Source organism: Antedon mediterranea, chromosome 3, assembly GCF_964355755.1.
Source record: "Antedon mediterranea chromosome 3, ecAntMedi1.1, whole genome shotgun sequence".
Taxonomy (NCBI): Eukaryota; Metazoa; Echinodermata; class Crinoidea; order Comatulida; family Antedonidae; genus Antedon; species Antedon mediterranea.
In genome coordinates, this window is record NC_092672.1 from 35,390,816 (window position 1) to 35,403,024 (window position 12,209).

Sequence of the window (12,209 nt, forward strand, 5' to 3'; positions counted from 1 at the left end):
TCCGTTTTCGTTATCGTATTCGTAAGATTGCGAAACCTCTCTACTATCAAACTTTATGCGACAGAAAAAAAATGTGATGTGACCATATATGGACATGATGATGTCACTACCATATTTGAGCATATCACTACCATAGTTGGGCAAAAACTGTTGATTTTTGTTTTGTTTCAGTGGGAAACGATAATGTTCCAGAAGAAATAAAGGCACTCGGCTTTCCACGTGAACACAGACACAAGTTGTGTAGGCTTAGGCCTGAGCTTGTAGAGAGCTTTATAGAGTAAGTCCACAGAGAAATAGCAACAAAATTAAAAATATAATGTATACAAATATGTATACAAAAGATGTTAAGCTTTGTCCACACTATCAAATTAGTTTGACAAAATAGTGTAATGTGCCCAAATATGGTATCATGTCCATATTATGGGTACATCACATTTTTTTGTCACATACAGTTTGATAGTGTAGACAGAGCCAATCCTTTGAGACACTCCCTGTTCTAGTTGTGATACAACGAAGGTGCAATATGTTGTAATACTTTATCAAAGGTGTCCCTTTAATATTAGTTCTACTCTAGTACATTGTATCGAATGATACAGGCATTCAATCTAATTTTATTTAATTTGCAGTAATAGATACATGGTGTTTATACGTTACGCAGCGTCCCTGCTGATGCAAGAACAACAGAAACACCAAACAAGTAATAATGAAATCAACAAGGACCAAAATAAACAAGCCGAATCTAATTCAGAAAAAGTAAACGGGGAATCAACTCCCAATGGAATGGCGGCGGAAAAGGGAGAGGAAGAAGTAAAAAAGACGGAAGTAACACCAACAGAGGGCGATATGACAGAACAAGAAAAGAAGCTGAATACGATATCAGCTACGAAGGAAACATGTAATGAACTGTTATCTGTTTTTGTAAAATACATATTGAAACAAAAATAGGCAGAGAAAAATGAAATTACATTCAAGATAAATTTGTACTACTGTTTTTAAAATTTGTGAGCAAGTACAGTCAACTCTCCCAATACCGGACTCTCTGAAAACCAGAAACTCTCCCAATACCAGACTTTTTTTGAGGACCAAAAGGTCCCAAATTTATATTTACCATTAAAAACACATTCCGAATACCAGACTTTCCGGAAAACCAGACTTATTTGGCCGGCCCAAAGGTGTCCGGTATTGGGAGAGTTGACTGTATGCAAGTTACTTTGTATTCTCTTGATTTTGGGTTTAATAATGCTCTGTCTACACTATCAAACTTTTTGTAAAAAAAAAAAAGTGAAGTGCCCATATATGGACATGATGTTGTCGCATCACTATTTGGGTATATCACTATCATATCTAGTTGCCAAACTAGTTTGATAATGTAAACAGAGCTTAAGATACAATAATTTTTAATTTTTGTATTAATTAATTATGTTTTTGTATAGTTGGTGAGAATCATATTGATATAATCAAGAAGGCTGCTCTGTTTGCTGGTTCTCTCAGTAACACAGAGTTTGATATCCGCTTTAACCCGGACATCTACTCGGACGGCGTCATCCACGCTCACGAGGGCGTAAGTAGAATTGCTTATTATTTGGGTACAGAATACCTAAGTAGATTCTTGTCATTATGATGATTGGCCCATACAATAGAACTTTTCACCTCATGGAATTATTTTTACCATTGCACTCATAAATATTCATAATTTTGTTTAATAAAAGTTGATTGCTTTCACTAATATACTTAAGTTAGTTAATTATTTTTGTCTTTTCCAGACCGAACAATTTGAACGAGAAAAGAAGATTATTATTGACGCAGCACACTTTGTGCTTGGCGTCCAAATTCCAACATTTGTAAGTTAAATATATTTGATTTCAGAACTCAAACCAAACATTTAGTGAACAGGGTTCTCTTAATATGGTGTCCCCTGGATAGGGATTGGCTTGGTGTTGTGTTATATATTGTGTACATGTACAATTCATAGGAAATTATCCTCAAAGACGGGATCTACTATATTACATTGTTGTTTGTATTTGATTTATTTCTACATAAACAGTCAGGGGAAAATATCAGAAAGCTTCCTACTTTCTAGGACTTTTATGTGTTATCAGATAGTCTATATTGTTTTGATAACTCTTAACTCACTTTGTAACATGATCACAGCCATTTCCTCCCCCCCCCCCCCTTAACTAACTGTAAATAAGATATGCTATAAATTGTCTATACCCTGTGCATTGTTAGATACGTGAATGTCAAGAACACACTATAGCACCATTGGATGGAACCACCCTTACTGAAATGCTACATCAAAGGGGTATCAACATGAGGTATCTTGGTACAGTAACAGCCATAGTACAGAATGCTGCATTACTTACTTATCTTTATGTAAGTACACTTTTTATGATACCAAATATTCAATTAAGTATATTTTTCTGCCCTTAAGATGTAACCTATAATTTATTACACTTATATTAATTATTATAATAACAATAATCATAATAACAATAATTACAATATTAAAAAATAACTACTACAGTAGTAATGACTATAATTTGTATGTGTTTAAATTTTAAATGTAAATATGTATATGTTTGTATGATGTAGTATGTTTAGCGGATATTAGCCCTTGATGGCATTTGCAGCAATAAAGAAATTGAATTGAATTGAAAGACCTTTTGTAAAAAAAAATCTTATATCCAGCTTGCCTTTTAATTGTTTTGATGTTTTTTAAAATTTAATTTCTTGATCACCAAACATATTTATATCTGTATGTTGGTAGTAACAGCCAATTTCTTTTTTCTTAGAAACTACTGGTCAGTGAGCTTATAACGCGATCTGCTAAACACATTTACAAGACATATATGCAAGGAGTTGGTATGGTGAACCTGGCTGCCGCTAAGACACAGTTTCTTAATTGTTATTTAAGTTCATTTGCTAATCCTCTACCGGCAAAGACGGAAGATGAGGTAAAGTAAAATCAATTAATAAATCTTTAAGATTAAGATAATGTATGCATGTTAACCTTCAAGCAGATTGTATGTTGTTTAACGGTTTACAGTAAAGATAAAAGCTGTTCTTTTTATGAATTTTTAAGAAAATTGATACATCGCCTGATGTGTAGGCTTAATTCAAGTAAAAATGTTTTATTCTCAACGATTATAGACGACGTCTTATATAAGTGAAAGATGCTCTCCAGGTAGAATGCAATCCTGAGATGAGTAGTAATAATTAGTGCAGTTTTCTTTTTTTGTTAATAAATTTATACATAATTTTACTGGACCAGAGATTCCGAAATAAAAGATTGAATGAATGAATAAGTTGAGCCTTTGTTAGGGTTTAAAGCTCTGTCTACACTATCAAACTAGTTTAATAAAAACATGTGATGTGCCCAAATATGGTAGTGATATGACATCATCATGTCCATATATGGGCACATCACATTTTTTTGTCACATAAAGTTGGATAGTGTAGACAGAGCTTTAAGAAATATGAATTTTATATGTTTGTTTCGTTTCATAGATGAATGGATATGGAAGGAAAAAGAACAAAAAAAAGAAAAATAGAACATTGCCAACAATTGCAAACGGTTAGTTTACAAAACATGTATTTAATTCATTCAAACTTTATTTTTAATTTAAAAATCACACATGTATGCAAATACATTTGCGTAAAATTTTAGTGGTAATTATTTCACTGTTTTAATAACAAAAGTATTGGTTTTTTTTTGATAGACAACAATGGATGGGCAAGCTTGACCCCGTTGGACTTGTGGTCAAGCATTAAAATAGAGATCAAGGATTATTTTCACTTTGAACTAGAAGGGTAGCTACAAATTGAAATCTGTATATTGTGATATTATTGTGCTTTGACAAAGCAGCTATTGTTTTGTTTATTTTATCAAAGTAAAAAAAAATAGAATTTGAATATTGTATATTGTATGCAAGTCAAATCAAATCAATCTCTTTATTTATTCAAATAATAATAATATAAAAGAAATCCTGAAATCAAAAGAAAGTGTAAAAAAGTTTAATGACGATGAAAGTGGACCTCCAAGAAACCCCAAGAGGCTTGTGATAGGAGGCCCACTATAAACTAGTTACATTAAGATAAATAATAAATAAAAAGCCCGTAATTTTCTTGTTCTTCTTAGATGCGAAGACAAAGACACAATGCTGCAAAATCTCCAAATACAGAAAGTTACGCTCTTGCGAGAATTCTGTCGTCGGATGGGTTTGCAGCTACTTATCCGCGAGTATGTATTTGACGGTAAACAGAAGCCAACGTTTACAGAAGACGATATCTTGAATGTCTTCCCACAACCTAAACACATCAATCCAGTAGCGAGCGATGCTTATAATTTCTATCAGAGTGGACAGGCTAAGATTCAGCAAGGTTGGTATTGGATACTAGTTTTTAATTTAGACAAATGACGATTCAAGTTGCGATGTTGACAGCGAGAAAACTCTCATCTAAATCATGTCATGTTAAGTTAAATTATCACGCCGCAGCTTTAGCCAGCTATGTCCCAAGAGGACATACTCATTCAGAAGCTATATCAAGTGGTAGCTATAGTTCTAGAGGCTGACGTTTTTGATAATTTGTAAACTAATTACAAACCCCAAAGCACGTCTGGGAGAAGAGTCTATGAAAACATTTGCTGATAAATACAGTATTATTGAGATGCATGTAGATGGTAATCTGTAAAATCTACAATACAATGCGAACCTATTATGTATTATATTCCAAGCAATGAAATACATTTTGACATGATTTCATCATCTTATTCAGGTCTTTATCGTGATGCTACTGAATTGATTCAGGAATCGTTGAACTTATTCACTAATGTGTATGGACCAATGCACAGCGAGATAGGGACATGCATGAGGACACTGGCTAAACTGCATTATATCAATGCTGAACTACCAGAGGTAACAACATACACGTTAGCATTGAAACTCAACTGGTTAGCAGTCGACTGACTTCCAACCTTTATTTTTATTAATGAAAGACAGACCTTGCCACCAACATAGTTGATTTCACTTTTTATAAAAATGTTTTCATGTATTTTTTTAATATTGGTTTTTTTTTTGTATAATAATATATTGTATAATTCAAGTAATTCAAAAGTTGCAATAAAAGTATTTTATCTTGTTCAAAGTTTTTAATTATTTACTTTTTTTGTGGTAGGCTTTAGACATGCAAGAGAAAGCTGTGATGATAAGTGAACGATGTAACGGTTTAGATCATCCAACCACAATGACAGAATATGTAAGTGTTACTCGTTATTTGAATAATAAAACATCTCAATCTGACGCGATTTGAAATCCTCTTGAATAATGTGTTAACACAAATTGAAATATTTTTATTGGTTCATTTCAGATGCACCTTGCGTTGTACTGTTTCGCTAGTAATCAAGTGACAAACGCCCTCAAGTTGATGTATCGTGCACGATATTTGGCGATGCTCGTATTTGGAGAGGACCATCCAGAATTTGCTCAAATTGATGTAAATAAAAATTTTGACTCATAATTTCTGTTTACCTAGTAGTTTACTGTAAACATTATTATTACAATTTTATTATTATAATAATTATATTATAAGATTGTTTTTGTTTGGTAAAAGTGCATTCTTTGTTTACAAACAAACATTACGTTGATTTTTCAGAGTAACATTGGTTTAGTACTGCATGGTGTCGGCGAGTATGACTTGTCCATCAAGTTCCTTCAGTCTGCATTGTATAACAGCATACAGTTTCATGGTGCTAAAAGCTTGAAGGCGGCCCTGGGCTACCACCTGCTTGCCCGTGTGCAGTCATGCAAGGGCAACTTCCGAGGTGCATTGAAGAACGAGAAAGGAGCATATCAAATCTACAAACAACATGCAAGTACCTTTTTTGTCACCTGTATTCCCAAGTGTTGTAAGCCCATAGTCAGTGGGATTCAAATGTTTTAATGGACTTACTTTTTAGGCTTGTGCAAACGCGACTCTGCAGCTCACTATGTCGGTTGGTCGGTCGGTAAACACTAACCTAAATTTGAGAACGCGACTACAGCCATGTATATGGCCTTGTTGCCTGAAGTGACCTTTTCAAAAGAGACCAGCAGAAGATGTGCTGGGTAGGCTTAGCTAGCCTAGCTAGCCTTTTGTCAGAAACTTGCCACACTGTAAAATTCCTGGCTACAGGCTTGCATTTTCTTTAAATAACTTTAGTTGCATTATTAATTTACAAATATTTTTTTTTTCAGTATGGTGAAACTCACGACAAAACCAAAGAAAGTTCAGAATGTTTGAAGTATCTTACTCACCAAGCTGTCACCTTGCAAAAAACAGTAGGTTTTATTAAAAAATAAAATAATATTTAAATCAAAATAAAGTATTCTTGTAGAGCATGTTTACGATAACATTTCTTGTCTTTCTACAGATGAATGAAATAAAGAAAGCCGGTCCACGAGCAGCTATGCAGCCGTTTAATATAACGCCACCATCGTTTTCTAGTGTTCTAGAAACCATAGACATGATCAATGGAATATTTCGTATTCCATTTACGTATGTTTAACTTTTTATTGTTTTTATTTACAAAATGAAAAAAACATTTTTCATATTGGTGCATACTGTATATATAACAATGAATTAAAAAAATGTTGTTTACATTACAGTGTAAGAGCAGTACCTAAAGAAGGGGGTGAAAAGAAAACAGAAGAAAATGGGGAAGAAATGGCAAAGGAAACGAAAGAAAAACATACAGAAAAGGAGAAAGAAAATACACAGACAGAAGTGAAGAAAGAAGATGAAGGACTGGACGAACCTAGCAGTCCAAGCAGTCTGGAAGAGGAGCCTAGTAGCCCTGTTAGTGACCTAGCTAGTGATGACAGCGTTACTAGGTAACATAGCAACAACAAAAAGAACAGAAAATTATAAACATAATTGTATTGGAAAAAATACACTTTTACCTCCAAAATAAAACAAAAAAAAATAACAAAATAAAACAAATTATATGAATTTAAACAAATTTATATGGTGCTGTCTCGATAGGGATTTGAGGCTGTCTGTCTGTGTGTCTGTAGATTTTGTGTCCAAGAAAATATAGTTTGAAAAACTTACTAGCCATCTTCCTAAGTATATGTATATGCCGAAACATGTCTTCCTTCTATTAGCAATAGTAATAGATTGTGGCTAGAACTAGTTCTAGCTGTTCTGTCTGTTAGGCCTAGGTCAGGTCTTGTGTTACTGCTAGGCCTAGGTCAGGTCTTGTGTTACTGCTAGGCCTGGGTCACTTGTGTAACTGCTAGGCCTGGGTCACTTGTGTAACTGCTAGGCCTGGGTCACTTGTGTAACTGCTAGGCCTGGGTCACTTGTGTAACTGCTAGGCCTGGGTCACTTGTGTAACTCCTAGGCCTGGGTCACTTGTGTAACTGCTAGGCCTGGGTCACTTGTGTAACTGCTAGGCCTGGGTCACTTGTGTAACTGCTAGGCCTGGGTCACTTGTGTAACTGCTAGGCCTGGGTCACTTGTGTAACTGCTAGGCCTAGGTCACTTGTGTAACTGCTAGGCCTAGGTCACTTGTGTAACTGCTAGGCCTAGGTCACTTGTGTAACTGCTAGGCCTGACTGGACACTGGACCTACAGTAGTGTGTGTACCTATTAATGTTCTCATACAATGCAATAACATACCTTCATCATCTACTTTTTATTTTTTTAAGAGTGATTATTCTCCGTTAATCTTTTATTTTTTACTAAATACATAGCGATGATTAATATTTAATCAATTAGCCCATATTTTCCATATTACTGTAGAAAAAAACCTTGATAAAAATTCTCCCACAAATATTATTGGGTTTTCTGATTAAATTCTTGTTCATTGCCAAATTAAATTGACACTACTGTATTTTTTTGGTCTTAATATTGTTAATAATAGTGATAATTTAAGTTGGTGAAAATTATTGAATTTTACCAAACAATATTTGTGTTTTTTTATAATTATGAATTGGCCAATAATGTTAAATATTACAATACAGTATAACATTTGAATATGATTCATTTATCAAACACAATTTGTAATAGTTAATTGCTGTGTTGTAACAGTAATTAAACCTTGTTTATTTTGTCTGCCCTTAAATTTGTTTTGTATATTGGTATACAGGAGTTGACACTAATATTTCATATTCCGCAACTATAGTAGTAGTAAATTACTGTAAATTACAGAATAGTGGGATCTCACTATAGTTACTGGCTATACACACAGCTGCTTGCATACAGCTGTAGGACTGCCTATGTGTGTATAGGCACAGCTGCTGTGTGTATAGCCACATACTTTTACTATGCTAGCTGAAATTTCAACAAATGGATGTACAATTTAAAAAGAATGGCATTTTGTTACACCGTTAATTTAGACGGTATTACGTTAGTTGTGTGTTTTTGATTTTAAGTGCAGTGCCAATAATCTTTTAAACTCCCAAATTTACAATGGGGGTCATTTAATTTAATGTATTCAAATTTGGCTATATGCACTACCTACTACCAATAATGATTTACTTGATAATTCAAGTTACAATTCACATTTAGTTGTTACTGTGTTGTAACAGTAATTATTCATATTTTGGGTTTGTTGCATATTTTGCGCAATAATAAATAAAATGTTTTGAAGTTATTGATTTAGGCCTATGAAATACGGTTTGTAGTTTAAATCATAAATTGGTTTGTATGCGTGATGAATCCTGAAAGTTAGAAATATTATTGTCTTTATTGTTCACAATGTTTAAGATATAACATTGTATCCATCAATTGTTTGTAGAACACTGTACTACAAATGTTCAATAAAACCCGGAATATATGAAAATCATCCTGTAGCCTACTCGGCGACAATTTTTTTTGTAATATCTGTGTGAATTGTACGAGTTGTCATTTCGATCCTTTTTTTAATTTGGTCCTAAAAGACATCATAAAGACAACACACGCTTAGGCTCGCATAAACGAACTTCATTTTTTAGTCGCAACAGCTCACTATGTCGGTCGGTAAACGAGTGTTGACAAAGTGCGAGGCAGCGAGGCATGACAAATATTTGTGCGAGGCATCATTTTATCATTTCCAAAAGTGCGAGGCATATAGTTTACAATTTCAAAAAGGTGCGAGGCATATCTTAACGTGCTATTATAACGTGCCTAATAATCAATCGATACAAGCGTATCTAAATAGATTCGTGTATACACTCATCATGTTGTTTATTTTTATGTAACGATTGTTTTTTCATTCAAGTCATATCGTGTCAAATTTTTCTTTTACAAAAGTGCCCAAACTACGGTTCAAAAATCTGAACGACAGTCTTCAACTTTCGATAAACAATAATTGTTATAGCGACACACTCATCAAATGACTGCAATGTTTGTTGGCATTTCGAGCGTGTTCACTCACATGTCTCTCGAACATAGCAGAGTGAAAATAATATTTTGTCACACCCCTGCGCCTAGATCCGGTAGACCCGAGAGATGGAAAATCCCTCTGTACTATTTAGCAGGTAGCGGAATGATTCAGCCCTCAGCTCAGAGGATTGTGGTGCATTCCCCTCCTATAGCACGTGGTTTCAGCAGCAACGCACAGACTTCTCTCTGAGCGGCGTGCCAAAGACATTTTTGACATTCCATTCTCTAGGAACAACACGTGTACCTCTCTCGCAAATAAGGTGAACAGCGATTGCCAGAACAAGTTCAATAACTGGCGGTGAATAAAAGGTAACTGATATGGCGATCCAATAACATGCCGCAAAGAAAAAAATTGCGACAGAATTCTGGAGCGCGTGTGAAAAAAGACTTACGTCCGACAATTGTAATACTAGGCCTAAAATTAAACTTAATATGCTTAGCCCTAACCTAGATAAGAGGCCTATGTAGAAAATAATTTAATCAATTTTGATATAATAATAATTGGTGTAATATTTAATAATGATACACTATTCCTGTTTTAGTAAGCTAGGTATATTACGAACGATTTTTATTTATTGTTGTCCATGTACGTACTAATAAACCTGGCGCTAGTTTCCTTCGCTTGTATTTTTACTCCAAATTTGATAACTAACTTTATCGTGTGAATACCACACCTTAGAAGTATACCTCATGAGTACTTTAATGAAAGAATCACATAAAAAGTAACAAATAAATCCTTAAATTAATGATTTTACAGGCGTGTTTCTCGCACACTGTTCGCGAATTTCACTTATTCAATGTTCAATACCTACCTAGTCTAGACCTAGGACATCCTACTAAGGATATTATGATGAATTTTTCTATTTTATTCTTTAAAAGGTTACCAAAACCGTGTACATTATCAACAGTACACCGGTGAACAGTAACATTTTTCCTTACTGACAGTGACAAAATCTATTGAAATTGTACTTGATTTTCACCAAATAATGCGTTAAATATAAATGGATTCCACAGAGTTTTTAGCCCTCTAATTAATTTTGCTCTTTTGGCGTTCCATAGAAACCAAAATATTGAACATTGAGTGTGCGAAATGCGAGAAAAACAACGTCTGTAAAATCACCAATTTAATGGATTTATTGTTACTTTTATGTGATTTTTTTTCATTAAAGTAGGCCTACTAATTCTAAGCTGTGGTATTCAGGATAAAGTTGGTTAAAATACAAGGCAGGTGCAAAAGGAAACTAGCCTAGCGGGCCTAGGCCTATAGGCTACTTCAATTTCGGTGATTTCCTGCCTTGCAATTTTGAGAAATGATAAAAATATGCCTCGCATTTTTTGATGATGGTAAAACGATGCCTCGCATAAATTTCTGACTTGCCTCGCATGCCTTCCCTGCCTCGCGTGCCTCGCTGCCTCGCACTTTGTTACTACCCTCGGTAAACACCAAATAAAATTTACGCACACGACTGCAGCCATGTATATGGTCTTGTTTTTAGTCGCGTTGCAACGCGGCTCTACAGCTCACTATTTTAGTGTTCTTGAGTAGGCCTATCCGTGCAAAAAACAAGTATGACAAGTTTAGGTGCTTGAAATGGCCACACCAGTAAATAAGTCGAGTAACAATAAGGAACAACATTGAAACTGGTACAACGTAATGTTACATTTGTATGGTGTGTAACCTTTCAATCAATATTTAATATCTATTTCTAAAAACATTTTTTTACACAAATAAGCAAATAAAAACACATTTCGTTTTCTAATTTACCTTTTGTTCTCCCATTATCTATATACAAAGTTGATCTATCATTAACAAAAAAGATTATTCAATCCATCCATCTTCCCTCACAAAAGATTGAATTATTTTCTTAAATGTCCTACATACTATTTATGTTGTATCATCTTTTATTAAATAATCAGTAATGGGGCCAGCGGGGGTGGAGGAATTGTATATACAGTAAAAATATTTTGCGTTCACTTAGTAGTTTCGGCGCATTAGGCGCCTAGACCCACGTGACGTTCCATTTTTGACCGCGAGTACGTCGGGGTAGGTGGGGCGCTATTACCCTTTAAATGCACTGCATTGTCGATCTAAACATTAGGTACGCACTTGTCTGGCGGTGTCCCTTTGTACGAATCGTTCAACATTGGGCACAGCTCATTGCGTATAATTGCTAATAGAACGCGCGCGGGGGCCTTGACTTCCCACCCCCGTCGTTGGCGCCATCACTGTTCATAATTTCATACCAATTTTCAGACAGTCGTGTTTTGAAATATTCTTTAATGTCTTGCCGAATGCGTTTTTCAATGATAATTTTTGTACTCTCTTCTTCCGACTTCTTCCGTAGTAATACCTCAAAAAAAGGTACAATACCAGCAATTGCAACAGCTACATATAGCTTCACTTGTTTTAACTCGTCGTAATCAGCGATGGTCTTTAGCGTTGAGAAACCTACCCACATTACTAGGCTCAGAATTAGAAGTTTCATGATTATAGTTAGACGTTCGGTCTCTGGTGGTCTATACTTTGTTACAATGGTGTCAAAGAAAGTCTTTTCAATTGCAGTTAAGCCTTCAGTATCTTGCCGTATTACGAGTAAAGATGTGCTATCACTTGATGGTTCAGCATATTCTGCTGCAGTGCTATCTGATTGTACAGATACAGACGTATGACCTGCTGAAAGAGAATCTGTAGGTTGCGGATTAAATGCAGATTCTGCTGCAGTGCTATCTGATTGTACTGATACAGACGTATGACCTGCTGAAAGAGTATCTATAGGTTGTGGATTAAATGCAGATTCTGCTGC

General features: G+C 34.8%; 1 protein-coding gene across 1 annotated transcript in view; it reads left to right on the plus strand.

The window, feature by feature from the left end:
• LOC140045391 (clustered mitochondria protein homolog) overlaps positions 1–8,824 on the plus strand; it is a 37,681-nt gene extending 28,857 nt beyond the window's left edge. The window contains exons 15-30 of the mRNA XM_072090254.1: positions 172–277; positions 627–895; positions 1,434–1,561; positions 1,764–1,841; positions 2,230–2,373; positions 2,793–2,954; positions 3,508–3,574; positions 3,720–3,810; positions 4,139–4,380; positions 4,777–4,916; positions 5,176–5,256; positions 5,368–5,493; positions 5,653–5,868; positions 6,234–6,317; positions 6,410–6,534; positions 6,645–8,824. Coding sequence (XP_071946355.1) covers positions 172–277; positions 627–895; positions 1,434–1,561; positions 1,764–1,841; positions 2,230–2,373; positions 2,793–2,954; positions 3,508–3,574; positions 3,720–3,810; positions 4,139–4,380; positions 4,777–4,916; positions 5,176–5,256; positions 5,368–5,493; positions 5,653–5,868; positions 6,234–6,317; positions 6,410–6,534; positions 6,645–6,873 — 2,288 coding nt within the window. The 3' untranslated portion in view covers positions 6,874–8,824. The remainder of the gene's footprint in view (positions 1–171; positions 278–626; positions 896–1,433; positions 1,562–1,763; positions 1,842–2,229; positions 2,374–2,792; positions 2,955–3,507; positions 3,575–3,719; positions 3,811–4,138; positions 4,381–4,776; positions 4,917–5,175; positions 5,257–5,367; positions 5,494–5,652; positions 5,869–6,233; positions 6,318–6,409; positions 6,535–6,644) is intronic.
• Positions 8,825–12,209: the final 3,385 nt, after the last annotated feature.